At 39.0% G+C, this 26,041-nt stretch overlaps 11 protein-coding genes across 11 annotated transcripts; 7 read left to right on the top strand and 4 right to left on the bottom strand.

Annotated features, from left to right (window-relative positions):
- The first annotated feature begins 1,342 nt into the window (after positions 1 to 1,342).
- LOC106292370 (putative F-box/kelch-repeat protein At1g32430) lies at positions 1,343 to 2,569 on the top strand. The gene is made up of 2 exons (XM_013727964.1): positions 1,343 to 1,928; positions 1,998 to 2,569. The coding sequence occupies exons 1-2, from the start codon at positions 1,343 to 1,345 to the stop codon at positions 2,567 to 2,569; spliced, it is 1,158 nt and encodes a 385-aa protein (XP_013583418.1).
- A 1,897-nt stretch (positions 2,570 to 4,466) lies between these two features.
- LOC106343906 (cytochrome P450 77A4) lies at positions 4,467 to 6,255 on the top strand. The gene has a single exon (XM_013783267.1). The coding sequence runs from the start codon at positions 4,610 to 4,612 to the stop codon at positions 6,158 to 6,160; it is 1,551 nt and encodes a 516-aa protein (XP_013638721.1). The 5' UTR covers positions 4,467 to 4,609; the 3' UTR covers positions 6,161 to 6,255.
- Positions 6,256 to 7,389: 1,134 nt separating this feature from the next.
- On the top strand, positions 7,390 to 9,401 carry LOC106343271. The gene is made up of 6 exons (XM_013782439.1): positions 7,390 to 7,563; positions 7,706 to 7,864; positions 8,015 to 8,092; positions 8,350 to 8,623; positions 8,698 to 8,996; positions 9,083 to 9,401. The coding sequence occupies exons 1-6, from the start codon at positions 7,517 to 7,519 to the stop codon at positions 9,201 to 9,203; spliced, it is 978 nt and encodes a 325-aa protein (XP_013637893.1). The 5' UTR covers positions 7,390 to 7,516; the 3' UTR covers positions 9,204 to 9,401.
- Positions 9,402 to 9,527: 126 nt separating this feature from the next.
- LOC106343272 (copper transport protein ATX1) lies at positions 9,528 to 10,625 on the bottom strand. The gene is made up of 3 exons (XM_013782440.1): positions 10,501 to 10,625; positions 10,044 to 10,119; positions 9,528 to 9,812 (listed from the first exon to the last, which is right to left on the bottom strand). Exons 1-3 carry the CDS (start codon positions 10,507 to 10,509, stop codon positions 9,667 to 9,669), a joined length of 231 nt encoding a protein of 76 aa, XP_013637894.1. The 5' UTR covers positions 10,510 to 10,625; the 3' UTR covers positions 9,528 to 9,666.
- A 1,506-nt stretch (positions 10,626 to 12,131) lies between these two features.
- Positions 12,132 to 12,980, top strand: LOC106294481. The gene has a single exon (XM_013730041.1). It carries the CDS (start codon positions 12,132 to 12,134, stop codon positions 12,978 to 12,980), a length of 849 nt encoding a protein of 282 aa, XP_013585495.1.
- A 417-nt stretch (positions 12,981 to 13,397) lies between these two features.
- Positions 13,398 to 14,608, bottom strand: LOC106294132 (transcription factor DIVARICATA-like). Its single transcript, XM_013729734.1, has 2 exons — positions 14,305 to 14,608; positions 13,398 to 13,818 (listed from the first exon to the last, which is right to left on the bottom strand). The coding sequence occupies exons 1-2, from the start codon at positions 14,598 to 14,600 to the stop codon at positions 13,551 to 13,553; spliced, it is 564 nt and encodes a 187-aa protein (XP_013585188.1). The 5' UTR covers positions 14,601 to 14,608; the 3' UTR covers positions 13,398 to 13,550.
- A 350-nt stretch (positions 14,609 to 14,958) lies between these two features.
- On the top strand, positions 14,959 to 15,943 carry LOC106292916 (40S ribosomal protein S17-3). Its single transcript, XM_013728581.1, has 2 exons — positions 14,959 to 15,036; positions 15,375 to 15,943. Exon 2 carries the CDS (start codon positions 15,403 to 15,405, stop codon positions 15,820 to 15,822), a length of 420 nt encoding a protein of 139 aa, XP_013584035.1. The 5' UTR covers positions 14,959 to 15,036; positions 15,375 to 15,402; the 3' UTR covers positions 15,823 to 15,943.
- Positions 15,944 to 16,048: 105 nt separating this feature from the next.
- On the top strand, positions 16,049 to 17,400 carry LOC106292689 (nudix hydrolase 26, chloroplastic). Its single transcript, XM_013728331.1, has 6 exons — positions 16,049 to 16,333; positions 16,420 to 16,470; positions 16,567 to 16,659; positions 16,757 to 16,851; positions 16,930 to 17,044; positions 17,146 to 17,400. The coding sequence occupies exons 1-6, from the start codon at positions 16,082 to 16,084 to the stop codon at positions 17,209 to 17,211; spliced, it is 672 nt and encodes a 223-aa protein (XP_013583785.1). The 5' UTR covers positions 16,049 to 16,081; the 3' UTR covers positions 17,212 to 17,400.
- A 731-nt stretch (positions 17,401 to 18,131) lies between these two features.
- Positions 18,132 to 19,783, top strand: LOC106294443 (probable E3 ubiquitin-protein ligase HERC6). Its single transcript, XM_013729995.1, has 2 exons — positions 18,132 to 18,700; positions 18,778 to 19,783. Exons 1-2 carry the CDS (start codon positions 18,164 to 18,166, stop codon positions 19,555 to 19,557), a joined length of 1,317 nt encoding a protein of 438 aa, XP_013585449.1. The 5' UTR covers positions 18,132 to 18,163; the 3' UTR covers positions 19,558 to 19,783.
- LOC106294442 (calcium-dependent protein kinase 2) lies at positions 19,635 to 22,889 on the bottom strand. The gene is made up of 7 exons (XM_013729994.1): positions 21,956 to 22,889; positions 21,370 to 21,513; positions 21,122 to 21,274; positions 20,807 to 20,922; positions 20,552 to 20,719; positions 20,235 to 20,459; positions 19,635 to 20,059 (listed from the first exon to the last, which is right to left on the bottom strand). The coding sequence occupies exons 1-7, from the start codon at positions 22,887 to 22,889 to the stop codon at positions 19,946 to 19,948; spliced, it is 1,854 nt and encodes a 617-aa protein (XP_013585448.1). The 3' UTR covers positions 19,635 to 19,945.
- A 744-nt stretch (positions 22,890 to 23,633) lies between these two features.
- On the bottom strand, positions 23,634 to 25,782 carry LOC106294441 (ABC transporter I family member 6, chloroplastic). The gene is made up of 6 exons (XM_013729992.1): positions 25,334 to 25,782; positions 25,164 to 25,214; positions 24,873 to 25,094; positions 24,653 to 24,775; positions 24,106 to 24,282; positions 23,634 to 23,969 (listed from the first exon to the last, which is right to left on the bottom strand). Exons 1-6 carry the CDS (start codon positions 25,682 to 25,684, stop codon positions 23,886 to 23,888), a joined length of 1,008 nt encoding a protein of 335 aa, XP_013585446.1. The 5' UTR covers positions 25,685 to 25,782; the 3' UTR covers positions 23,634 to 23,885.
- Between the last annotated feature and the right edge of the window lie 259 nt (positions 25,783 to 26,041).

Here is a 26,041-nt window from a genome sequence, read left to right as displayed (position 1 = left end):
TAATAGATTTACCTTTAAATTAGTGGAAGATGAGTACCATTTGATTAAAAACCTGTAAAAGAGATAGATTAGTAAGAAATACATGAGACAAAACTGAAAAATTCATATAAAGTTTTGGTGTTTTCAAGTCAAAGAGATTAGAGAGAGGTTGGAGAGTTTTAGAATGATGAACATTACATTTTTGTTGCAGCCATTTGAGAGGAGGAGGGAGAATGTGTAAATTTTTCTTTATATAGGGAGACAAAAAATCCAATTAGATTAAATATTTTTTACTGAGACGACTTCCTGGACGACTTACATTTCAGTTGTCTGGTGAAGAAATTAAAACAGACGACTTACATGTAAGTCGTCCAGAAGAGTTTAATATTTTTAGCGGGAAATTAAATATTTTTAGCGGGAAACTAAAATAGAAGATTTTCCAGACGACTTACAAGTAAGTCGTCTGGTTTAAATTATTTAAGCGGGAAAATATTTTTTTTAAAAAATTTTAGGCGGGAATATTTGGACGACTTACATGTAAGTCATCTGTTTTAATTTCTTCACCAGATGACTGAAATGTAAGTCGTCCGAGTAAATTATTCAACAGACGACTGAAATATAAGTTGTCCACACCCTAAACATAACCCCTAAACTTAATTATCTAGTTAAAGACTTCATAAAATCAAATCAAACTTGAAAAGTGTTTACTATACACATAAATAAACACATATAGGTGAAAACTAATTTTTGAAAAAAACATTTTAGTTTTCCAAAATCTAACCCTAACAATACATACAATACTACAACATATGTTTGCCAAACTCCTAAACCAAAGTATTTCATGATTCACTACTTCCACTCATCTATCTTCAAAACAAATCAATTTTATCATATCTTAATTTATATCACTTAAAACTGTTTATAATTACTTGATTTTTATTTTTCACGCATCAAAATATTTTTTTACAAGATTTATAAATTATTTTTAAAATAAACCGGTACCAGACGACTTACACTTCAGTCGTCCAGACGACTTCCAACATCTCAGACGACTCAGACGATTTACTAGGGCTATATTCGTAAAAATGGCTTCTGTTTTTTGTTTGGTCACAAGGGGCTGAGATGTAATTTCACTAGGCTTTTAGATTAGTTTTGCATTTGATTCAAGTTTGGGTATAGGTTTGGGGTTAAAATCAAGTTGTGGGTTAGTTTTGGCAAAAAAACCATCTAATGTTAATATATACCAAAATATTATTTCGTAAACTCTGGATTTGATGTAAAAGAAAACAAGAAATATTTTTCTTTAAGAATCGTCAATATGAAAAGGCTGCAGCGACTAATGAAACACAACAAAAACCCTATAATGGAAAACAAAGAGAAGCTTCCATGGGAGTTAGTAGAAGAGATCCTCTCTCGTGTCCCTCCCAAACCAGTTGTCCGATTCAGAACGGTTTGCAAACGATGGAACGCTCTCTTCGACGACAATACTTTCATCAACAACCACAAGTTGACGTTTCGATTCATTTTATTGACTAAAGCCAAGGTTTATTCGGTAAGCCTGAACCCCGAGATAGAGGTGAGTGAGTTAACCTTAGATATTCCCGGTTTAAACAATCAGAAACCTAATGACTTGGTCGATTGCAATGGGCTCTTGCTATGTGGCACGAAAGAAGGAGCTGTGGTTTGTAACCCGTGGTCAGGACAAAATAGATGCATCAAGGCCGAGGTTAGTCAAACTAGTTTAGAATTTCGTGGCATAGGGTATGATGGTAATAGGATAGGTAAGAAAATTGTTTATAAAACCCTTGCGTTTTATCTAAATAATATAAGAAGCTCTACCAGTGCATGGAGAATCCATGACCTTGCCACCGATAAGTGGAAACGAGTGTTGAAAGAAGTAAAAGGTGAAACACGGCCTCAAAATGTGTTCATTATGCACTCGACAAGAGGTGTATCGTTGAATGGAAATTTGTATTGGGTTGCTTATTGCCTGAGTCATCCCTCGTTGCTCTTAGTAGTAAGCTTCGATTTTGGGAGCGGAAAATACCTCAACTTTTGTGGTCTACCGTGTGTGGAGAACGATCATAGCGATGCTCTTGTCCTTAGGGTTTTTAGGGGAGATCGGTTTTCGTTGTTAAAGCAGTGCCATGTAACAAAGAAGATTCAGATTTGGGTGGCCAAGGACAAGATTGATAATGGGCATAGTAGAGATGTGAAATGGATGAGTTTCATGGAAGTGTCAATCCCTGACTTGCCGTATTTAGTACAGACACAATCCTACCATCAGCCCAGTTACTTCATTGAGGATAAATGGGATGGTAAAAGCCTGGTCGTGTGTTCTTGCGATGTAGATGGCCGGGCTTGGATCTATGTTGTTGGGGAAAGCAAGATAATCAGTAAAACCCGATTGGATTCTGTAGTGGATCTTTGGCCTTTGCATTGTACCTGTTTTCCCAGTTTGGTCATGGTTCCTGGATGTCAAAGAGAACACAAAGAAAAGAAGAAAAAGCAGAATTACGTGTTAATATTTCTTCCGTTATGTTTTTTGTTTGGTTGTTTGGGAAGCTTAAGTTGCTTTTTAGCAAAATAAGTTATTTTTAATTGTTTAGAACAGGCTTAGACTGTTCCAAAAAAAAAAAAAAAAAAAAAAAAAGAACAGGCTTAGATTGAATGTTTAGTGGTCTCAGTCAGTTTAAGTCTAGGGTTCTGAGTTTTATTCGGGATTTTGTTAGCTTTCACTTGTGTTGGACGCTTAAATGGTTTTGAGATGATTGTGTCGATATTCATTACATCCCACATTGTTATTTTTCCTTTTTTTTTTTTCTAATTCAATTGATTACTATCACATCACTACAAGAAAACTTCATGAACTCCGAAAATATTTACCGAGAACACAAGTCGTCAGAATGGTATTGACGATTTGTTGACAATTTTCCGGGAAGTGCTCGTCGGTAATTTCTCATAAAACTTCGTCGGAATATTCCGATCACCTGGTTTTCTCGGCAGTATCTCGGAAATGTTTGTCGGAATCTTCCCGGGAAGACATATATTTCCGAGAACAAAGGTGTTCTCAGTATATCTCTGGAGCTTCTCGGGAAATCATTGGGGTTTTGTCTTTAAAATGTATCAAGAATCAAACAATTTTCGAGGAGAAACCGGCAATGAACTTCATCACAGAATCATCAGAAGTTTCTCAAAAATTACCAACTACAGGACGTTGTCAGAAGAAGCTCAGAAAACATGATACAGATCGTCGGTCTATTCTCAGTATTGAAAACTATGTTTGTCGCACAGATATTTTGAAAGTCCCGGCTAAAACTTAGTGTTTTCATTTCTGAGGAAGAACCAATGAACATATATCTCGGAACATACTATTTTATAAAGACAAGTCACCCATGTTTACCTTCTCAGAGCATGTTTACCTTCTCAGAGCATGTTTATTGCACGTCTCTTAGGTTGGGGTTCTTAGCGTGATATAAGATACGGTCTCTTAACTTTTAACTAAAAAAACTAAACGACGTCTCTTATATCTCTTATTTAAGAGACATCTCTTAACTTTTTTAGTTAAAAGCTAAGAGACCGATCTTATATTACGCTAAAAACTCAACATAAAAGACCTGTAATAAACATGCTCTCGCTTCATTTCTTCTCAGATTATTTTCAAACAATAACTCATCTCTAGTCTCGTAACAGAACAGCCGAAGATGGAAATATGAATAAAACAACTCCTCTTAGTACTCATAGCGGTAAAAGTCTTCTATGCATTCAAGAACGTTTTTGAGCCGTAAGTGTGTCTTCTTCAGTGGCGAAAGATGATCATTAGAGTTGCCGACATATAACTATTCAAGAAGTCAACCTTTAGTTAATGAATCTATTATTTCGGTAATAATGGACCTTGTCTGATTGTTCATGTGCAGACTGCAGAAATTGTATGGAATGTTGTACATTTAGATTCTTTTACATGAATTTGAAAAAGAATATGCAGTTCAAGAAGAATAAAATCGGTTTAGATGAGAAATTGTATGTATGAACTCGCTTTTTAACCCAACTGTTAGGTTGGGTCTCTTAGCGTAATATAAGATATAGTCTCTTAGCGTAATATAAGATACAATCTCTTAGCTTTTAACTAAAAAAACTAAGAGACGTCTCTTAAATAAGAAATATAAGAGACGTCTCTTAGTTTTTTTAGTTAAAAGCTAAGAGACCGTATCTTATATCACGTTAAGAGACCCGACATAATAGATCTGTAATGAACATATAAACATGCTCTTATTCATTTAACCAAAAAGAATCATAGACCAAAACGCAAACAGTGGTTAGTAAGCCTCTATTATTCCTGCTGTTACTATGCTTTTCTACGTAATCAAAACGCAAATGGGCCTGGGCTACGTAAAAAAACAAGAAACTACTAGCGATGATGTAAGAAAGAGACAAACCTATTTCATCGTACTTCTCGTATTAAACTGCAATAACTTAACCGAAAAGAGTATGACTCCTTTCAATTCTCCTCACCTAAATTCTCATGCTCTACTCTGTTTTTATACCTTCTTCTTCCTCTTCTCTCCCACTCATTCTACATCCTCCATAGCTACAAAGCTCAGCGAAAAAAAAAACAGAGTGCGCTTAAAAAATGTCTCTCCTTTCGTTTCCTCTCACTTCCTTCAACATCTCTCCTTCACTCTTCTTCACTATCATCAGCACTCTCGTATCAGCTTTCGTTATACTGTTCCTCACGCGCAAGAGTTCTAACTCTAAGCGCGTGAACCTCCCTCCGGGTCCTCCCGGCTGGCCCGTAGTCGGAAACCTCTTCCAATTCGCGCGCTCCGGGAAGCAGTTCTACGAGTACGCCGATGATCTGAGGGAGAAGTACGGTCCCATCTACACGCTGAGGATGGGGAGCCGAACCATGATCATCATCTCCGACGCGACTCTGGCCCACGATGTTCTAATTCAGCGTGGGCCCATGTTCGCGACCCGGCCCAAAGAGAATCCAACACGGACAATCTTCAGCTCCAACACTTTCACAGTCAACGCTTCCGTGTACGGCCCCGTGTGGCGATCACTCAGACGTAACATGGTGCAGAACATGCTGAGCTCGACCCGGTTCAAAGAGTTCTGGTCGCTGAGACGATCCGCCATGGATAAGCTCGCGGACAGGATCAAATCAGAGGCCGGTGAAAATAACGGACTCGTCTGGGTCCTACGAAACGCGAGATTCGCTGCGTTTTGTATTCTGTTAGAGATGTGTTTCGGAATCGAAATGGACGAGGAATCGATTTTAAAAATGGATGCGATGATGAAGAAGGTGTTGATCACGATCGATCCGCGGCTGGACGATTACCTCCCGATCCTTGCTCCGTTTTACTCCAAGGAGAGGAGACGAGCTCTCGAGGTTCGCCGCGAGCAGGTCGAGCTCGTCGTCGGGTTCATCGAGAGACGACGGAGAGCGCTTCGGAATCCGGGAACGGACAAAACGGCGACGTCTTTCTCCTACTTAGATACGCTCTTCGACTTAAAAATCGAAGGGCGTAAAACGACGCCGTCTAACGAAGAGCTCGTGACGTTATGTTCGGAGTTTCTCAACGGCGGGACGGATACGACGGGGACTGCGATAGAGTGGGGAATCGCGCAGCTGATCGCGAATCCTGAGATTCAATCTCGTCTCTACGATGAGATTAAATCGACGGTGGGGGATCGTGCGGTTGAGGAAAAAGACGTGGAGAAAATGGTGTTTCTACAAGCCTTCGTCAAGGAGATTCTCCGGAAACATCCACCGACGTACTTCACGCTGACTCACACGGTGACGGAGCCGACGACGGTAGCCGGGTACGATGTTCCCGCCGGAATCAACGTCGAGTTCTATCTCCCGGGAATAAACGAAGATCCGAAGATTTGGTCTAACCCGAAGAAATTCGATCCGGACCGGTTTGTTTCGGGTAAAGAGGATGCGGATATAACCGGGGTAACCGGAGTGAAGATGATGCCGTTCGGTGTAGGCCGTCGGATCTGCCCCGGTTTATCGATGGCGACCGTACACGTGCACTTGATGCTTGCGAAGATGGTACAGGAGTTTGAATGGAGCGCGTATCCGGCGGGAAGCGAGATTGATTTCGCGGGAAAATTGGAGTTCACGGTGGTTATGATGAAACCGTTGAGAGCCATGGTTAAACCAAGGGTTTAAATTTACTATTATGAAAACGATGTGTGCTATATTAAAGGAACCTATACTTTAAAAAAAGAAATTCGGGTGTTTTTGTGAATTCTAGTAAAATATTACTTTTTGTCCTCAAACAAATCAATAAATTATTTCTTTTGTAACGTTAGACGCTTAGAGCCGGCTATCAGTAGAATCAGGCCTAGGTGTTTTATCTGGATCCGAAGATCCGAACCAAAAAATTTCGAGCCAATCTGAAACTGACCCCGTCTTTTTTACTCTATTGGGTCTTGTTGTGAAGGATCCGATCCGACCCGAACCCGAGACTCGAGTGGGGCACCGGAAAATCTGAAACTTCTAGTATATATTAGGTATATATGGATGTTTCAATTTATTTTTGGTATTATGTGTATTTTTTTAAGTTTCAAATTTTAGTTTTTGGGTATGGTTTTAGGTTTCAGATAAAAATTTAGATTTTTCAAAAATATAATTGGGATAATTAGATAAAATTTTTGATATTTTTCATCTCTTTGGATTAGATTTTAGATAAATTTTCTTATATTTTTTTAGTATTAAAATATTTTCAGATATTTTCTGTGTGTTTTAGGTATTTTTTTGGGTTGGACTCGACATGACCCGAACAGAACCCGATCCGTAACCGAACCGAATATGAATCGACAAACTCTAATTACCCTATTAGGTCCAACTATGTAAGACTCAACCCGATCCGGACCCGGAAATACCTGAACCGATCCTGAACCGAAAATTTCAAATTACCCTATCGGATCCTAAACTCTTAGACCTGAAGGACCCTGATCCGCAACGACCCAACCCGAACTTAACCCAAGGACCCGAATGCCCAGACCTAAGTAGAATGTAACATAAAAACTGTTATGAATGATGTACAAAGTAGGTGTAATCGACATTCTAGATAGTCAACAAAGTAGATGAGAAGACATACCCATGTGGGACGTGGTAAAGTCGAATGTTTTAATGGCCGCCGAAATTTAGTTCAGATTTTGATCGTAACAATTCACACAAACGTAATTGAGTCGAATGTTTAAGAGCCGCCGAAATTTAGTTCAGATTTTGATCGTTACAATTCACACGTCGACAAGAAAGAGAAAAAAAAAAACAATTTAATACACATATACATCCTTTGCTAAGCTGTACAAACCAAGAATGCAGATAATGTTTTTAATTGTTCATGAAAAAACTATATTTTTATGTGTGATGGAGAAGCCCATTACCTTGGCCCAATAGCAAATTAAATAATTATCTGCTCGCTTCTCCTCCTCCTCCGTCATCTCCTTACCTCATTGACGAACATAATCAATCTCCTCGATCATTTTGCAGATTTTCTCAGTGGAAAAAACTTGTGACATGGAGGCCACTGATGGTATTTGGGGTGAAATCGAACGTTCTGAGAGGTTGCAATTTTTTTTTTTTTTTTTTTTCTTTCAGAAACTTTCCAGGAGAGTAATGATGATTCAATTGAACACAGAAGCTGGAGGAAAGTAATAAAGATTTGTCTTTGATTGATCCCTTGTGTTTATTTTTTTTTTGGGTTAGCTACCTAGTCTGCTCTATGTATGAAGAGGCAGTCTCATTATCTTCCTCCATACTAAAAGGAATCTTTGGCAACGTTGAAACTCTTGGTGATCATCAGTTGCTTGACATGCTTGAATCTGCTGGCATGGTTCTAGTCCAATCCTTGCATGGACTCGGCAGGTATATATTTCAGATTGATGACAAATCATTTATTTTCCTGTCTTACTTCCGTTTTGAATTGGATGCTTTAAGATACTTTCAGAGTTTAGTACTCTTTGGCTCTGTGATAGTTTTTCTACACAACAAATGACTTTTTTTTTTTAAATGCAGGGCAGGTGAGATTGTAAATGAGCTAAGACAAGTGTTTGGCGAAATTGCAGCTATTCCTGTTCAAGTTCTTCTCACTGGGTATCCTGCTTGTTCTCTTCTTTTCTGATATTATTACATCTTAAGATGCTTGAAAAGGAGGAGACTTGGTTCGTTCTGTAAATAGGAGTCGGAACTAGGAGTTTAACGAACATTTCATTAACCGAAGTGGCGAGTCAGAGAAAAGAATCTTAACTAAATACTGCTGTTTCTGCATACTTTAACATAGACAAAAGTCACAGAATGATATTGTAGATGTCTATTTAATGGCTCTTCTATCTTCTTTTTTCCCCATTTAGAATATGTCTTCAAATATCAAACGGTTCCTACTCCGGTGTACGTGAGGTTCTGGAAGAGTTCTTTAGCTTATGGGTTTACAAGGACAACCACTATGTCCTAAGTGATGCTGGATTAAGTGAAAAAGTGTTCCATGGGAAAATACTCTTGGATGTTGATGAGTACATGGAAGTTGTGGAGCTGTATACCTTTGGAGTTCTTGGAAAAGACACAAACGACGTGGGTCTAGCGGTTTCATGGGTTGAGCAAGCTCCATTGCCTGAGGAAAGACGACAGGTACAATTGAATCTTTTCATGAGTTGTCTTTTGTCTATGAACTGTGTTCCAACTAAGTCAAATCTCTGTTACAGGGACTTTTAAGAAGATTGGATTCTTTACTTTCTCTCAAATCACCAAAAGTTCAAGAGGCTACTTCTTTAGAGGAAAACTCTTCTTACGATGTGGTGAATAGCAGCAACAAGTCTTTGGCTAATGAAAAGAATGATTATATCCTGAAACTCTCTAAACAACATGAACCTTGGTCGTCTCGTCCTCTTAGCCTAAAGTTTGGTAATACCCGATTCAGCATGTCCAGGGGGAAAGTTGCTATAAGCCTTGTTGGATTAATCATATGCTATGCTTTACAAAGAAAACGAGCTGCTTTAATACGGTAAGAATTCTTCTGAGCAAACATACTTATTTGATCAGAACTTATGGTGATGAAAGCATACACTGTGTTTTGCTTTCATGTTTTAGGATCATTCGCAGACAAATGGAGTCCACGAAGAAAGCAATTGTAGATTTCTGGAAGCTTGCGTTTTCGTACCAAGTGAATCCTCTTGCAGCTATTCAACCAATACCAAGCACCACAACTTGAGGTAGTTCCCACAGTCATAGAAGATGGATCAAAGACCTGATCTTGAATTGAAATAAATCTGCATCCTTTTGATTCTTTATCACAACCCTATATTTAGTTACTGTGTTATGTTAAAAATGTCATTCTGTGTTACTCTTATTTGGATAAAAGCTGAAGATAATAATTTTACCAAAGCGGTAGTCCCAAATATTTTTCATTCATTGGCTCAAACTAACGTAAACCCAACTCATTGTGTTATAACCAAACGGTTATCGTTGACGATAACTATAAGAAGCTTTTGTATTTGATGAAAGATTGTATGTTTTGGGGGCATGAGAGGCCTAATTATTCAAAGAAGTGTTTTAAAACCACATTACTTGAATGATTAAAACAAGGTTGTCTCAGACACAAGTCACAGAAACAAAGAAGGATCCCATACAGATTTTTATTAAAAACAGAGCCACATGAAATGCTCTGCTTCTCCTTAGGCCTTGGCGGTTTCAGCCTCTGTGTCCCAGAAAGCTGATTTCTTTCCAGTTTTTGATACGGTCTGCAAAACAGCGTCCGGCTGGACATTGCCTTTCACTGTCACCTTTTGCTCCTTTATATCCACATCAAATGACTCCACGCCTGCCAAAAAAACAGAAAGTGAGTTCATGCTCTTGACTTTTAAGGATACTATAGAAACGTGTTTGTATAAGTTTGAAGCAAAAGAGGTTAGAAAACACGAGATTGAGAATCTTTATCGTGGAATCTATATGTTATGGTACGACAAATGGGATGAGAAGACAGTTGGTTTAAAGCATTTTGAGAGACAGAACATAACATCAAATAGTTATGATTAGTCATAGAAAAGCTAACCTTCCATTTTGCCGAGAACTCTTTTAACAGCTCCAACACATCCTTCGCATGACATGGCCACTCTTAGAACAACGGTCTACACCAGAAAACAAAAGTGCAAATCCTTTCAAACACATGTACCAAACATCACCACATAACCAATCAGAATACACCAAACCCTTTTCAGCTAATAATGATATAGAATACTGTCTTGCCTCGCGAGTAATAATCTTATCAAGATCTCAACGGTTGCGATATTATAGACTCGATTGAAACTATAGTTGATAGATCGACCGCAACCAGAGAGATTCGTTGTTACAGAAACGAATAATCTACACATCTTATAGATAGATCGAAAAGTTTGAAACCCTATCAATACCAAAACGGTGATAATTGCGATAAAGTAACAGTCTTTACGGTGACCCAGATCACGTAAATGGAAATTCTAAGAAGAGAGTTGAAATCCCGATTGAAATACCTGAGACATGGCTTCGATCTCTCACAAAAACTTAAACCACGGTGAAAGCTTGTACGATAGAGAGCGAGATAAAGATTGAAGTGATAGAGTTGACGCGAGTAATGTTTTGAAAGGATATATAGCCTTGTCCCTTGGGCAGGTATGATTGTGACATGATTGGTCGATGACAAAAAAATATTTATTTTATTTTATTTTCATTTATTGACTGAAGTCTATCCAAATACTTCGTTTGTTTCAAAATTTATATTTTAAAATTTTCACACACAGTAAAACAACATATTAAATTTTAATTATTATGTGTTAAAAAAAAAATAATTATTCATCTGTATTTTTTTTGTGGTTATTTATCTTCAATCATTTTAAACTAATAATAATTTAGTAAACGCAATTAATTTTTTGAAGTTTAGAACTGTTGGAAATGCATTGAAAATACAACAATGTATTTTTGAATTATTTGCTTTCTTCTAAAACATGTATTTGAATGACTTTTTATTTCAAGTGTTATAACTGTAAATAGTGAGAGTGATAGTCTTTTATTCAATTAACTATGATTGTGTGGTTTGATTGAACTTTGGTTATTCCACCATGATCAGTTTATATATCGTAGCGACCATAATAAGAGAGTGATACACTGATAGTATTGTTAATACAAGGAAGAAACAATACTTCTATGAGGAAATAAATCCAAAACTACACTAAAAGGTAGATATATGGTAGTTTTTGAGGATTATAGACAATTTAGTAGGAGTGTTAATAAAAGTGAAATTTAACAATTTGAAGACTTTATTATTTTTATATATATATTAGCTCTTAAAAATTTGTGGGTTCTTCACCAATAATTCATAGCTATGTCCATGCTTGGCACGATACATATTTTGCAATATATATGTTTTTCTAGGGCACTCGCAATAGATAGGGGGTGCATCATGAAATATATAGAGACTGTTGAAGCATCAGAAAGAGCGCGGTGGGGAGGCAAACTAGTAGCAATACCGTAATCACAGGCAAGGGCAGTAGCATCATCGTGAAAAGTGCGGTGGAGATGGCAACAAGCATGGCTTATATATGGAGAAGAACATATACACGTTGTAGCCGAATGCATATCTTGTAACCAGATTTATAACTTTATATATAGCTTCAAGATTTATTCCTGCAACATAAAAACAACTTATATGTACATGATGTTGGCAGAATTAATTTACACATTATATATGCATAGGCATATTCATTAAAAAAAATGACCTTCGAAATTCTATAAATAGGAGAAACCACTTTATCTTGATTTGTAAGTTTTGGTAGCTGCCAATAAAATCTTTAAATTCTGGTAAAAATGGCACGTAGGAGCGTGTTTTTGCTGTTGTTGTAATTAAACTAGTGCTAAATCTTAGCCTTGATGGTTTGTTATCTGTGCTGTCTAAAAGTTAAAACCGCGTTTTATAATTAGCAATCTTGTAAACATTAGAGCAAATAAGCAAAACAAATTACTTCTTTTGGGAATTTTGTAACTTTATAAATAACTTTTTCTTCTGTAGTCCTAACTTTCATTACCCTATATAAAGTTTATAAAGTTTCCAAGTGATTGAAAACAAAAACTTTACAACTCTTATATTACTTATTGGGATCAAAAGAAAATGAAGAAAATGACCAAAAAGTTGTCGTCTAAGTACGTGAAGCTCCACAAGAGCCGGCTCCGGCAAGAGGGGTCTATGAAACCGGAGGACGGTGGAGAGCTTTTCCAGGAAAATCACTCGCCGGAAAATGAGGAAAATAATGAAACGAAGGAGACACCTAAAGTTAAAAAGATTATGGAGTCCATGCATCGTAAGCTGATGCTAAGAGAGAAAACAAAAAAGAATATCCACGTGGACGATCAAGAACAATCCCAAAGGTCTGAACGCTCGGTTAGCAAGGACGACCAGCTTGAAGGTTCGGTTAGGAACATGAACCGTGGTGATAAAGATCAGCTTGAAGGTTCGGTTAGAAACGGACATATGGATCATCTTGAAGATTTGATTAGGGGTCGTGATCGCATGGACAATGCTGAAGGTTCAATTAAGAAAGGTGCTCGTGACCGTGTGGACCAGCTCGAAGGATCTAGCAGAAACGGTCAGAAATCTCAATGTGAAGACGTTACTCCTAAAAGAAGCGGTGAAGTAGACCAATCAGAAGAATCAACTAAGAACCCTTCTGATTTTACTTCTAAAAAGGATTATCTTGATTGGATTGAACATGTTGAAGGTTCTAGTAATCATTGTTTCGATCGATCCGAAAATCATGAAAAGCCTTATAGGAAGAACGACATGGACCATGATCAGATAAGCGTTGTAATATCGGAAGGATCCATAGAGGGGAATAACGATGAGATCCTATTACTCAAAAGCTCTAAGTATAGAAAAATGAAATCTGAAGATTCCAAAGGCTATAAGAAAGGAAAAGGTAGTAAGGTCAAAGATTCATTGAGAAGTCAAATGGTTGACTAAACGTGCCTTTCACATATAATCTGATCATTGATCATTTAGTTAGTGTGAACTACTACTACTCTTTTGTATAATCATATTATTATCTTCAATAAAGTCTTCACTTTACTATTTTTATAGAATCGTATCTATAGTGCGTTCAAAGAAAAACAACCACCGTTTTCTGGATTACTTCAGAACTCTTGACTAGTTATCAAAAGAGACGTCATTTTATAATTGATAATTAATAGAGCCTAGAACATGAGACTGCACCCATTCGAAGGTGTTTTTGATCCTATATTTTCAACATTCAGATTTTTCTACAAGCATTAAGCATGAACAAGACAATGTGCGTTCGTAAATCCAAGTAAGACAAAAGTATACAAGGCAAAAACATTTTATGATTTATTTTTTTTTTTTTAAAAACATATTATGATTCCTATTACATCCTATTACATTTTTTTTTAAGTGTGAAAAAAGCAAGAACAAAAACCCAATCAATTAACAAGTTTGTCAACTAAAACTCTCGTCATCATCTTTATATATCATCATGTAATGCCCAAAACCTCGTCGGGGGACTAATGATAGCTAGAACTAAGGCGTCTGCTGACCAAAATGTGCCGGGTCCATCGTAGCTTCCGAGTCGGATCGAGGGGCGGGTACATCATCAGCATCATTAACATCAGCCAAAGTCATGTCATTGATACTGGAGCGCTTCTTTGCATGATTCTCCATGTCTTGCCTCTGGAAATACTTTTGTGCATGGCTTGCGACTTGCTTTGCAGACCTTGTCTTCACATACTCTCTCGATACACTCTTCCAATCTCCTCTCCCAAACTCGTCTAATCCTTTCAGAAAGTCTCTGAAAATATCATCAGATATTAGGCAAAACCCTTTAGCCAAGTTTGTTAAAAATCAAGATGCTCTTAGAAAATCGTATAAAACGTAATAAATAAGAGAAGAGAAGAGAGCCTATACGTGATTACCTAAGCAATATAAAAATCTAACAGTTCATCACCCGTTTAGTGTTGTAAAAAAATAAAAATAAAATCACCAGTTTAGTTTATATACTTTCCCTTAAAGTCAACAAAACCTAAACCATCACGACGAGCAAAAGTTAAAATTGTTAATTAATACGCTCCCTAACAGTAACACTAAAGTCGTTCTTGGCCTAAACAAGAAACGAAAACTCTAAACCATCACTACGAGCAAAAGTTAACCATAAAGTCGTTCTTGACCTAACCAAGAAACGAAAACTCTAAACCATCACGACGAGCAGAAGTAACGCTAAACTCGTTCTTGACCCAAATGAAACGAAAACCATAGTTCACGAGTCTTAAAGACTAACCCGTGCTCCTTCGCTGTCCACGGTCTTCCTCTCTTGTTATCTTTATCCATGTGTTTAGTCTCGGGTGAGAGGATTCCATCTGCGTGATCTTGATAATCGATAGTACCATAGCGATCCGATTCGATAAGTTCAACGTCGCGTACCAAAGCGTCGTAGTAGTGCTTCACAACCTCGAGCGGCATCTCAAGATAGCTGGCGATAGCCTCAAACCTGTTAGGAACGTTCTCCGTGAGCACCAGCGCTTCCTCGAACATTTTGTCTTCGTCCCTCCCCCACTGCTCCCACCAAGCCATCATAGAAAGCAACAAAGGTAACCTGCCAGGTATCTCGAGCCTTCTTTCCTTCTTTATATGCGATTTATAGAGAAAAACAATAGGGGGAAATCGCAAGATTCACCCTCGTGTTTACTTTAATTTATAAAGTAGCCCCGAGTTTTATTTTAAATAGTATTTAACCCCTCCTTCATATTATGATGATAAAAAATTTGTCATGTTGGGTTTAGGTGAGAATAAAACTCAATTGTTGTCCATTTAGTAACGGTAAAGCCCTTTTTAGTAAATTTTGCTGATTAAATGGGCTTTGTCAAAAACGTTTGATCAACAAATGGGCCTAAGAAACCCTAGCAAGATTCTTATATTTAAACAAAAAAATTTTCGACAGCTCCGTCCTTTTGCTCATCTTCTGCATTTACCGCCGCTTCATCTTCTCCCCAGCTCCGGCCAGGCCGTACAGGTACATTCTCCTTTACTTAAAATGTACGTCATTGGTGCGTTAACTCTACAGCTTAAAGTGGATCTACTCTTAAAGTAGATTGATAGTTATATTTCGCTTAGATTCGTTGCACACATGAAAATGTATAAAGAAGTCCACGTATAGCATTTTGAATGATCTCTTTTGAGTTGCTTGTGTTCTCTAGATTGTATTATTTACCTGAATGTGGATATATATATCTTGAATCACAAGAAACTTGTAGATTCTGTTTGATTTATCAACTTAATGTCTGAATTCGTCACCATAGTTTGTTGTCGTTCTTGTTCGCATTCTCAAATATTTAACTTAATTTGTTGCAGTTTAAGTAAAAAAAAAGTGTGGTGAAAGATGGGTCGTGTTCGTACCAAAACCGTGAAGAAATCATCACGTCAGGTGATAGAGAAGTACTACTCAAGGATGACACTAGACTTCCACACGAACAAGAAGATCTTGGAGGAAGTTGCTATCATCCCGTCGAAAAGACTACGGAACAAGATCGCTGGATTCTCCACACACTTGGTGAAACGTATCCAAAAGGGTCCAGTCCGCGGGATCTCGCTCAAGCTGCAAGAGGAGGAGCGCGAACGGAGAATGGACTTTGTCCCCGACGAGTCGGCGATTAAAACGGATGACGTTAAGGTGGATAAAGAGACGCTAGAGATGCTTGCTTCTTTGGGGATGTCTGATGTTTCCGGGTTTTCTCAAGTGGAGACACAAGCAGCCGTGGTACCGAGCAATACGTTTGGCCGTGGTGGAAGAAGATTCTAAAGGCATTTTTTTGAATCTAACAAATGAGTTTTGTTTTGTTTTTTGGAGTGTTTATGGATTAATTCAACGTTGTTTCCATGGATTCGAGATTAAAAATTTACGAGCTCTCACTTTGTTTTAATATATCGAATTAAATCATATTTTGTATAACTATTATTATTAGCTCATAGCCAAACTGTAAATACGATGATGAGTCAGGGGCATAAGTGTCAAAGTGGGTACTTTATTCCGTGGAAAAAAACGGTTGGCTCGAAATCAAATGGCATTAATGTGCAGATCCCTTGTCTTGCAGCATCTTCCTTCTCCGCCTGTAACTCCTCTTTTACGAAACTACCCCTTGAAACCGCTCAAATTCACTAGCTTGCTGCCCTTCTCCCATCGCTGCCGTCAGTCTCCTGCTTCCTCCTCCTCATCCGCTCGTTGTTCTTCTTCTTCGTCGTCGTCGATGGAATCTCCACCGGAAGGATACAGAAGAAACGTAGGTGTCTGTCTCATGAATCCTTCCAAAAAGGTAATCATCTCTGAAACAGCTTCTTCTTCTTCTTTTTATTTACTTTTGGTTTTTTGGTGATAATTTGATTCTCGGTAACTTGCTAGATCTTCGCTGCGTCGAGGTTGGATATTCCCAGTGCTTGGCAAATGCCTCAGGTGTTGCTGATCTCTAGATTCGATTTTGTTTTTTTTTTTGTTTAGATTATCAAAGATGGAATCAGTTGAGTAGAGTCGTTTTTGTGTTATGAATAGGGTGGAATAGACGAGGGTGAAGATCCAAGGGCTGCTGTCATGCGAGAGCTTAAGGAAGAAACTGGTGTTCACTCCGCTGAGATCATCGCTGAGGTTTCTTTCTTTTTCAGTTTCTTCTTCAAACCGCACATGTCAATCATAATCTTAATCCACATCTCATTAGATTCTTCTTCTTTTTCGGTCTGTGTAGGCACCTCACTGGATTACGTATGATTTCCCTCCAGATGTTAGGGAGAAGCTCAAGGTCCGTTGGGGATCTGACTGGAAGGGCCAAGCTCAGAAATGGTGAGAGACTCTTTCATCACACACTCATTGATCATGTCATTTTGTTCTCTGATCAACATATTGTGGGGATATTATCAGGTTTCTTCTTAAATTTACTGGGAAAGACGAAGAAATTGATCTTCTTGGTGATGGAACGGAGCAACCCGAGTTCGGGGAGTGGTCCTGGGTGTCTCCTGATCAACTCGTTGAGCTTGTGAGTCTTCTTCTTCTTTTATAAGTGTTTTGAGTGTTTCAGCTTTTAGGTTCTACTACTTCTCCACTCTCATCTTCTTATTATTTCCTCTGTTATTGCAGGCAGTGGATTTCAAGAAGCCAGTATACAAGGAAGTCATGTCAGCTTTCGCTTCTCATCTCCAGTAACCAACCATATATTATATAACTCACTGCTTTTGAAGTTTATTGGCATCAAACTCGAGAATAAGCTCTTCTTGAAATACATTTGCTCCTTGAATAATCCCATAAAACGAGAAAATACAATCATTCTTCCCCTCTGTTTACTTATTTGATCTTAAAACAAAATTTGAGAAATCTCAGTCATTTTTCTTGTTTTCTCATCAAAGATTATCTCTGTTTGATGCGCAACAGCGTTAGCGACAACCTCAGGAGAAATGTTCTTCATTATGTCGTCTCTTCTCTTCCATCGTTTCCTTTAACCTTAAGCTTTCATCAAGCTTTACTCATTACATGCCTCATTCGTATTATACAGTTCTCACTTCTCAGTCAGACTCGAGATGATTCTGCAATTAGAAAAGACCTCGTTTTGTGTACTAGTATAAAGATTCGAGTCTGAGATATGTGAAAAGAGAGGAGATGATGTGCTTACAAAAAACATTATTACTACAAATAGAGGGTTTCTTTGTATTGGAAACAAAGCGTCTACTACTCTTACAGACTCCATTATTTCCTGAAACATTACAAAGCTTTCCTACAACTTTCCAATACAGAGATTATCTACAGCCGTAAGATGAAATCTCTCCAACTGTTCAAGATTCAGCTTTCAGCTATAACACCGTCGTCTAAACTCTCACCCAAGTGAGAGATGCTGATATTTAGCAAGCTGGGCCTTTGGAAGACACTATGGGCTCTATATTCTTTTGTTTCTAAAAAGTAAAGCAAAATTCAAATTTGTTTACACGGCCGTCACACTAAATTCAATAATTCATCCAATCCAAGTGAGACGGTAATATTTGATGAGATGGGCTTTAAGAGACATAATGGGCCTTACAACCACGAAAGTAGATATTGCTTTTAAAAAAAGTAAAGAAAAAAAATTCAAAATTACATTTCTCTCTCCTTAATTTCTTGAGCTGAAATGGTGCGATTATGGTCGATCGCCAAGCTTCAAATCGGAAAATTTTCGACCTTTGGGATACGGCGATGGTTCACGACCATTGGCGGCGAGAGAAGTACTAAAGTGATGAGCTTCGGCGACGGAAGCCACTTCGCTCTGGGCCTACCAGGCACGGGAATGGGAATCGACGCTTACGAGCCAACTCAAGTTTCTGATCTGCCTTCAGACGTCTCCTTCTTATCCGCCGGACACTACCACTCCCTCGCAGTCACCTCCGGCGGCGAGATTTGGGCGTGGGGTCGCAACGAGGAAGGCCAGCTCGGCCGAATCGGTAGAGATTCAAATTCAAGGAGTGTGGCGAAGAGAGTGGAAGGTCTCGAGAATGTGAGTGTCCGAGGAGCGTTTGCGTCTGGAGTGGTCTCAACCGCGATTGGAGACGATGGGTCGTTGTGGGTTTGGGGAAGATCGAAAAGAGGACAGCTTGGGCTTGGGGAAGGTATCGTTGAAGCTTTGGTTCCTTCAAAGGTTGAAGCTTTAGGTCAAGAACACATCGTTAAGGTTTGGATTAAAAAAAATTAACAACGGTTTGGGTTTTAAAAATGGAATCTTTTTGATTTAGATTCGGTTTTTGACAGGTGTCGTTTGGTTGGGGGCATGTGCTTGCTCTTAGTGCTGATGGTAAGGTTTTTGGGTGGGGTTATGTAGCTGATGGGAGAGTAGGGAATGTGGGAGTTCCTCTTGAGGCGTCTCCGCTTGATTCACTTGCAAGTGGGTATGGTGAGGAGGCAGCTGAGAAGAAAGTTGCGGAAGCTATGAGGAAGGAGAACAACATGCCTATAGCTTGGGAGCCTCGTCTGGTGGAAGAGTTGCGTGGTGTGAAGGTGGAAGATATTGCTTGCGGGTCTGATCACTCTTTAGTCCTTTGTCGTGATGGAACTCTTTTGAGCTCTGGGAGCAATGTGTATGGTCAGTTGGGTCGGAGGTCTAATGAAGATTTAACAATGTCACCTGTTGATGTAACCGGGTCTCCTGTTTCAGTAGCAGCTGGTCTTGGTCATTCTCTAGCTATCTGCAATGTTGAGTCAGGTTCCAACACAAGGAGGGTTGTCTCATCATGGGGTTGGAACCGGAGCAAGCAGCTTGGTAGAGGAAAGCCAGAAGAGCTGCCAAGAGAAGTGGAGGGTTTGGATGGGGAAACTCCAGCTTCTGTATCAGCAGGGCGTGTGCATTCCTTGTGTGTAACGGAGAAAGGAGAAGCTTGGGTTTGGGGATGCGGAAAGAATGGCAGGCTCGGTTTAGGAAGCTCGGTTGATGAACCTGAACCGATGTTGCTGGAGGACGTTGAGGGTTGTGTTCTTCAAGCAGCTGCTGGCTTTGATCACAGCCTCATCTTAGTGTCTGATTGTGTAGATTAATGTTAGAATAAAGAAAGTATTTTAGTAAAACTTTCATTTTTGTAAGAGCTGAGAGACATGCAAAAGAAAAAGAGAGATTAATCAAAAACATGATCACCAAGTGAGTTCTTTTATCATACATTTGTTTGTATCTTGCCAATGTGGCTGAATATAAGATGCGTCTTCAATGCACATTGTGTAGAGTTCTCTTCTCTCACAGTAGCCAAAAGTTACAGACAGAAACAAAGAACTATGTGTATATGCATAGAAGTTACACACTACAGAAAAATGATCTGCCTAAACCAGTCTAATAATAACAAAATCTCATCACAATATTGAGAAAAAGAAACACAATCATCATAATCATCATTTATAAATACTTCTTGGTCTTTGGGTTTGTGTCTGAAAGCTAGTGTTTCAGAGATATGCTAATGCTCTTCTCTAAACCCATCTTCATAGGTCCTCCGATGATGCTCCCTTTCTGCATCATCGCCACAAACTCGTTGTAGTCTATTCTTCCATCCTGTAACCAATGATTCAATGTTAAAAAAAAAAAGTGATAGCCTACCAATCAATCAATCAACCAAAAGAGATTTCAACATCATCACTCCCAAAGATCTTAAGAATGTGGTTTCCTATTGCGGAGAAGTTAATGCAGTGTAGGATGAGATGAGAAGGTGCAAGAAAGGAGCTTTTACCTTGTCTTGATCAACATCACGCATCATTTCTTCAATGCGGGCATCTTCAACACCAAACTCTTCACAAGCATGTTGAAGCTCGTCCGGGGTGATAAATCCGCTCCCGTCCTTGTCAAAGTAGGAGAAGGCAGCAAACAAATGGTCCTCTTTCTCTATTTTGTTTAGATGCAATGTTGCAGCTATGAACTCTTTGTAGTCTATCGTTCCGCTGTTGTCCACATCAGCCTGAATAAAAAAAAGAGACAACACACAAGATTTACTGCAAATCCCAAGAAAAACCATGGAACTATAACCAGAACATACTGCTAAAGACTTACAGCTTGCATCAGGTCAAGAATCTCTGACTCTTTGAGATTGGCACCGACTCGTTTTAGTCCTGCTTTCAGTTCTTCGAAAGTTATCTGACCACTATTGTCTGCGTCAATCATCTTGAACATTTCTTTCAAACCGGCTATTTCTTCTTCAGATAAGCTCTCTGCTATGACCTACAAACGAGTTGAAAAATGGAGGGGAAATTTTTATCCTATCTTTATTCTATCTTCTTATTTAGCATTAGAAAGACGGAAGCTTACTCTAAGAGCCATTTTCTTGAACTTGTTCATGGCGGAAAATTGCTTCATACGGCTCAAAACAGCAGAGTCCAGAGGTTTATCTGGAGCCACACCGTCAATTTGAACCCATGGATGACCTGTTCAGATTCGAAAACACAACAATGTATTTGGAAAATCAACTACATATACCAGAAAGGGAAGTTCTCATAATCAAGACCAATCAGACTTAAACAGTGTTCTAAAAATCGGTCTAGAGGCTCAAAAATCGGTCCAGGCCCCCGCCTAATCAATTAATCTCACATAAAACGTTTCTTGAACATTACTAAAATGACTTACATAATACTTGATGTGCCGTTAGTCTTCTCTTGGGGTCTCTTACAAGCATTTTCTGAACCAAGTCTTTTGCGCCATCAGAGATGCTTGGCCAAGGATCAGATGAGAAGTCAAGATCTCCATGAAGGACCTGTTCGAATATACCTTGTTCGGTTTCTGTCCATGACAATGGTAACATCACTTGTTTCAGAGCCTTATATGAAAAACAAAGCAGATCACTGAATATGAAATGATGCAACCGTCGCTCTTACCGGCCCAAAAAGGAGGAACACCGCTTAACAAAATGTAAACAATGACACCAGCACTCCACACATCTGATTCAGGACCATAACGCTTTCTAAGAACTTCTGGGGCTACATAATATGGACTACCAACAACATCTGTAAAAACCTCATCTGCAAAAATTTAAAAAGGTGACTAAGTTTCAAACTCAAACATAGATGTCTTGTTAATCTAATGTTCTAAAAATCGGTCTATGCTGCTACTAGACACCCGCCTAGGCTCCAAATCAGTCATTAACTGAAACGATTTTCTTAAAATCTGATTTAAGCAGTTAAAATTGGTCGAAGTTGATATAATTCAATCTAAATTGGTGTAAATAGATTAAATCAAGTAACATTATTATTAGTGTAAGTTCACAAATTTGTTCGATTTAGCTTTTTGTATATCTAATTTGTATAGTTCATCAAAATATTTTACTAATTAAATCTAAAGTTTTTAATACCTAGTCAGCCTTTAATAGCTAGGCACGTCTAGGCGTCTAGTTACAGTCTTAACTATGAACATTGTGTAAATCTAATGATCAAAGACAAAAGCAACTACAAAAGAGAGGAGAACCTGGCTTAAAGAACATCGAGAGTCCAAAGTCGATCGTTTTCAGTAAAGAATCTTCCTCTCTACTAACAAACAGAAAATTCTCAGGCTTGAGGTCTCTATGCATGACACCAAGAGAGTGACAAGTCTCCAAAACCCCAACAATGGTTCTAGCCAGCTCAGCTGCTTTCCTCTCAGTGTAATGTCCACGCTGAATAATCCTATCGAAAAGCTCGCCGCCCGAACACAACTCCATCACAAGATGAACCGCCACAACATCCTCATAAGCTCCTTTGATGGATATAACGTTAGGGTGACCAGCCAAGTGATGCATTATCTGAATCTCTCTTCTAACGTCTTCCACGTCCTCCTCTGTCAAAAGCTTCCTCTTGGAGATGGACTTGCACGCGTACTCGTTTCCGGTGCCTTTCTCGAGGCATAAGAAGGTTGTCCCGAACTGTCCTTGTCCGAGTTTCCTTCCTAATGAATAGAACTCTTTGAAGTTTTCGGTCTTTCTCTGTAACACTGACTCGGTTCTGAGGCCTGCGCTGGATACTCTCCTCATATGCTTAGGCTTGCTGGGATCAGGTTTCGTCTCCGGGTTGGTTTCAGGCTTGGATTCAGGTTTTGTTGGCTCTGGTTTGGGTTCAGGCTTTGTTGATGTCTCCACCTGCACAACAACTTCTTGCTTGGCTTCTTCAGGTTCGGGTTTGGGTTTGGTTTCAGCTTCGGGAATGGAGCTAGGATTAGGCATAGTGACTTGCTCAGGGGGTTTATTCTGGACTTGATCAGGTACTGCTTCCTTGGAAACTTCTGCAGCTGCTTCTTTGGGAACTTGTTGTGCATTGCCATGGGAAGAAGCTTGCTCAGCTCCGATCCGTGGCTTCCACAAAGCAGCTGAAACAGTTTGCAAGAAACCGTTTCCAGAAAGGTTCGGTCCTACACAAACATTACCCATCTCTAACTTATAATGATCCTAAATCAACTTTCTCCAGATGAAAAATCGCATTTCAAGATTTCCACATCACCGATCTGATCAAAAGAAACACATAATGGATCTGATCTCATTTCCAAATGATCAGAGACAGTGAAAAGTCAAATCCTTCATAATCTAATACTTGGGTTCTCTTCTCCAACGACAATGGTCGCTAAGACTGAATGCAAAGAAAGAAAGTCTTCCACAAGAACACAATCAATAAGCCAAAGAAAAAAAAAAATCCCAGCTTTTTCAGAAGGGTGATGTGAAAAATCGAAAATTCAAATGAACCCAGAATAGAGAAGGACGAAATCCAGAAAACGGGAATGATCTGAGATCAATAAGATCTGGAAGGGACAGGAAAAGAAAAAACTTTTTTTTTTGGTCTAGTTGGTCGGAAAATAAGCGAGGGAAAATGGAGGGTATGGGTTAATAGCAATTACATATGCATAAAACCTCAAGGATTTGTAATCTTCGTATAGTTTGTTTAACAAGTCAATCGCGGAGAAGAAGATGATTGAAGAAGGAGAGATGATCCAATGAGTTTGGCTTAAATTCACCAGCGAGCTTTGCGGTCTCATTGTCTGAAATTAATTATTTTTGTAGTACCCACTCGCTCCTAGGGTCAGCAGGCGATATGAATAATCAAAACTAATTTTAATTAATGTCAATCTTTATTAATGTAACCACCAGTTTAGTAACATAATCATAACATTGTTAACACCATCACTAGAACATAATGGAGTTATTTTTAACTGAAATTTTTATTTGTTAGTTACAAAACAGTATGGAAGAACTGTTCATAAACAAAGACTGACAAAAAAAAAAACTCCAAATACAACAGTTTGTCATGCAAACCAATGAAGCCAAAAAAGCCTTACCAGTCAAAGATTGCAGTCCTTCCCACATATCATCTTTGACACAAAAACACTCTGGTCTCTCCAAGAAGGAAGAACAGTTTTCTATGATCTGCCATAACTAACCGGATATGGCTTTGTAGCCTTCCTTTTCCAGTAATTTTGCCAAGGACTTGTCTCCTGTTTTTATGATTCGTCCATTCTCCTGAAACCGAATAACATACATGAGCCACAGATACAAACAATAATCCAAAGTAAATCTTGTGTTTTTGGCAAAAGAAACCGTGGCCATATGATCTTTGTCGACCAGTAAAGAAGGCTAGTTTGGCAACAATACTCACCATGATGTGTATGAGAGTTGGTTTGATGTAGTCAAGTAGGCGTTGATAGTGAGTTATCATCAGAACAGAGTTTTTTGGTGTCAAAAGCCCATTCACCGCCTTTGCCACATCTTGAAGAGCATCAACATCCAACCCTGAATCTATCTCGTCCAGTATAGCCAGCTCGGCTCCGAGGACCTGCAAGGACAGGGAAGACAAAGTTACCAAACAATACTCAACATTTAAAATAAACAATATAGACATGTCTCCATTACTTGCAGATATTTCAGTTACAAGGAAATAAATATAAGGAGATGCCAAGTTTTTATTGAAGAGTCCTTGAGACATATATATTTAGCCTGTATCTTTTCAGCTAACTCTGCAGTCAAATACTGATAATGGATCCTTACTGCTCTAGCAATTTCTACTTTCTCGGTATAGAAACAACATGTACCTACTTAGGCAAATCTACCCAAATAATCCTAATTATTCATGTTTATTACCACATTTTTTCTATCATAAACGGGTGCTTGTGGAAACTGATAAATAAGGGGGATAGGAGCAATACCGCTAACTGTAGAATCTCGTTGCGTTTCCTTTCACCGCCGCTAAACCCTTCATTGACATTTCGGTTGAGAAAATCGGTCTTCATATTCACAACTTCAAGTTTTGATACTAAGTGGCTGTAGAACTGCATGAGCCATGTTATACACCGCAAGAGATTAAGACAGAACATATGTAACTCCTCTAAGTCCTTAACTCATATTTGAGTAAATTCGGCAACGGACCTGGATTGGATCAAGCTCTGGCTGACCGAGCTTTCTTTTGCGAGCATTGAAAGCCATATTCAAGAAATCCATATTGCTAACACCAGGGATCTCAACTGGGGACTGAAAACTCATGAATAGACCGGCAAGAGATCTTTCCTCAGGCTCCATATCAAGCAGATTCTGCCCTTTAAATACAACACTCCCTCCCGTCACTTCATAATCAGGATGACCAACAAGAACCTACAACAAGGCTTTGATGAGAGAACAACACTATGCAGCAATGTTAAGATAAAGAGTCGAAATGCTCACCTTAGAGAATGTGCTCTTCCCTGAACCATTCTTCCCCATCACTGCGTGTATCTATGATTTTTTTGTTAGCAACCACCAAACAACAAAACAATCAATGAGATGACATATCATTTTTACAATCAGCAGAGATGCAAAATAGAATTGTTCAAGTTTTACTTATTGATGCGTACCTCTCCTTCGTAGACGACCAAGTTGACGCCTTTTAGAATCTCCTGCCTCGATTCAACAATCACAGCTCTCAGATCCTTAACCTCAAGCAAAGGGATCCTTCCCACTTCATCTCGGTCTCCCACCACCGAATCCGAAGAGGTGGAAGAACCGACGGAAGACGCGGCTATAATATCTGAGCGGCGAGTGGTTCGCAAAGTCGGAGCGGCGGCGGAGTTAGCTCGGAGGTTACAGAAGAGAACACGAGAAGGTGGAGTTCCGAGCTGGAATCGTTGAGGAGGAGGAGGAGGAGAAGAAATTGATGGAAACAATTGAGTAACAGAGTGACGGAGCTGTAGATTAACGCCGGCCATGGAGAGAGAAACTGCGGCGGAAGACGACGGAAGTTATCCGGTGGTGAGTGATGATGGAGTTATGATTGAACGGTGGTTAGGTCAAGGGAATCTAATTTCATCATGTGCTCAATGCCACGTATGCCACTAGATTTTAAAAAGAGCAAAACGACGTCACTTCATGTTGACGCGCGTCTTCTTAACCCTTGAAGAGATAACTTAACCTAAACGCTTTATATGCTTTCCTTGTAGCAAAAGAAAACATTCTTATGAATGATAATGAGAATGAGACCTTTGTACGAAGTAAGAGACAAAGTCAATACCCTAAAGCTATCCTAAACCCAAACCCTAATCCCTAATCCTCCCATGACTCCTCCA

Source organism: Brassica oleracea, chromosome C5, assembly GCF_000695525.1.
Source record: "Brassica oleracea var. oleracea cultivar TO1000 chromosome C5, BOL, whole genome shotgun sequence".
Taxonomy (NCBI): domain Eukaryota; kingdom Viridiplantae; phylum Streptophyta; class Magnoliopsida; order Brassicales; family Brassicaceae; genus Brassica; species Brassica oleracea.
Note: the sequence above shows the minus strand (reverse complement) of the source record. Positions and strands in the feature narration are given on the sequence as shown.

Excerpts from the sequence above, each read along its gene's own strand:
- LOC106343271 (XM_013782439.1), top strand. The coding sequence starts at position 7,517 with ATGGAGGCCACTGATGGTATTTGGGGTGAAATCGAACGTTCTGAGAG. Across the intron at positions 7,564-7,705 it reads GAAATCGAACGTTCTGAGAG|CTACCTAGTCTGCTCTATGT; the intron begins GTTGCAATTTTT and ends TTTTTGGGTTAG. Across the intron at positions 8,624-8,697 it reads TGCCTGAGGAAAGACGACAG|GGACTTTTAAGAAGATTGGA; the intron begins GTACAATTGAAT and ends TCTCTGTTACAG.
- LOC106294132 (XM_013729734.1), bottom strand. The coding sequence starts at position 14,600 with ATGATGGCTTGGTGGGAGCAGTGGGGGAGGGACGAAGACAAAATGTTC. Across the intron at positions 13,819-14,304 it reads TGGACAGCGAAGGAGCACGG|AGACTTTCTGAAAGGATTAG; the intron begins GTTAGTCTTTAA and ends TGATATTTTCAG.
- LOC106292370 (XM_013727964.1), top strand. The coding sequence starts at position 1,343 with ATGGAAAACAAAGAGAAGCTTCCATGGGAGTTAGTAGAAGAGATCCTC. Across the intron at positions 1,929-1,997 it reads CATTATGCACTCGACAAGAG|TAAGCTTCGATTTTGGGAGC; the intron begins GTGTATCGTTGA and ends TGCTCTTAGTAG.
- LOC106292916 (XM_013728581.1), top strand. The coding sequence starts at position 15,403 with ATGGGTCGTGTTCGTACCAAAACCGTGAAGAAATCATCACGTCAGGTG.
- LOC106292689 (XM_013728331.1), top strand. The coding sequence starts at position 16,082 with ATGGCATTAATGTGCAGATCCCTTGTCTTGCAGCATCTTCCTTCTCCG. Across the intron at positions 16,334-16,419 it reads TCATGAATCCTTCCAAAAAG|ATCTTCGCTGCGTCGAGGTT; the intron begins GTAATCATCTCT and ends GTAACTTGCTAG. Across the intron at positions 16,660-16,756 it reads CCGCTGAGATCATCGCTGAG|GCACCTCACTGGATTACGTA; the intron begins GTTTCTTTCTTT and ends CGGTCTGTGTAG.
- LOC106294443 (XM_013729995.1), top strand. The coding sequence starts at position 18,164 with ATGGTGCGATTATGGTCGATCGCCAAGCTTCAAATCGGAAAATTTTCG. Across the intron at positions 18,701-18,777 it reads GTCAAGAACACATCGTTAAG|GTGTCGTTTGGTTGGGGGCA; the intron begins GTTTGGATTAAA and ends GGTTTTTGACAG.
- LOC106294441 (XM_013729992.1), bottom strand. The coding sequence starts at position 25,684 with ATGGCCGGCGTTAATCTACAGCTCCGTCACTCTGTTACTCAATTGTTT. Across the intron at positions 25,215-25,333 it reads TGGTCGTCTACGAAGGAGAG|ATACACGCAGTGATGGGGAA; the intron begins GTACGCATCAAT and ends AAAAAATCATAG. Across the intron at positions 24,776-24,872 it reads CAGAGCTTGATCCAATCCAG|TTCTACAGCCACTTAGTATC; the intron begins GTCCGTTGCCGA and ends TGGCTCATGCAG.
- LOC106294442 (XM_013729994.1), bottom strand. The coding sequence starts at position 22,889 with ATGGGTAATGTTTGTGTAGGACCGAACCTTTCTGGAAACGGTTTCTTG. Across the intron at positions 21,514-21,955 it reads CTCGATGTTCTTTAAGCCAG|ATGAGGTTTTTACAGATGTT; the intron begins GTTCTCCTCTCT and ends AAATTTTTGCAG. Across the intron at positions 20,923-21,121 it reads AACGGCACATCAAGTATTAT|GTCATCCATGGGTTCAAATT; the intron begins GTAAGTCATTTT and ends GAATCTGAACAG.
- LOC106343906 (XM_013783267.1), top strand. The coding sequence starts at position 4,610 with ATGTCTCTCCTTTCGTTTCCTCTCACTTCCTTCAACATCTCTCCTTCA.
- LOC106343272 (XM_013782440.1), bottom strand. Across the intron at positions 9,813-10,043 it reads AGTTCTCGGCAAAATGGAAG|GCGTGGAGTCATTTGATGTG; the intron begins GTTAGCTTTTCT and ends TTTTTTTGGCAG.
- LOC106294481 (XM_013730041.1), top strand. The coding sequence starts at position 12,132 with ATGAAGAAAATGACCAAAAAGTTGTCGTCTAAGTACGTGAAGCTCCAC.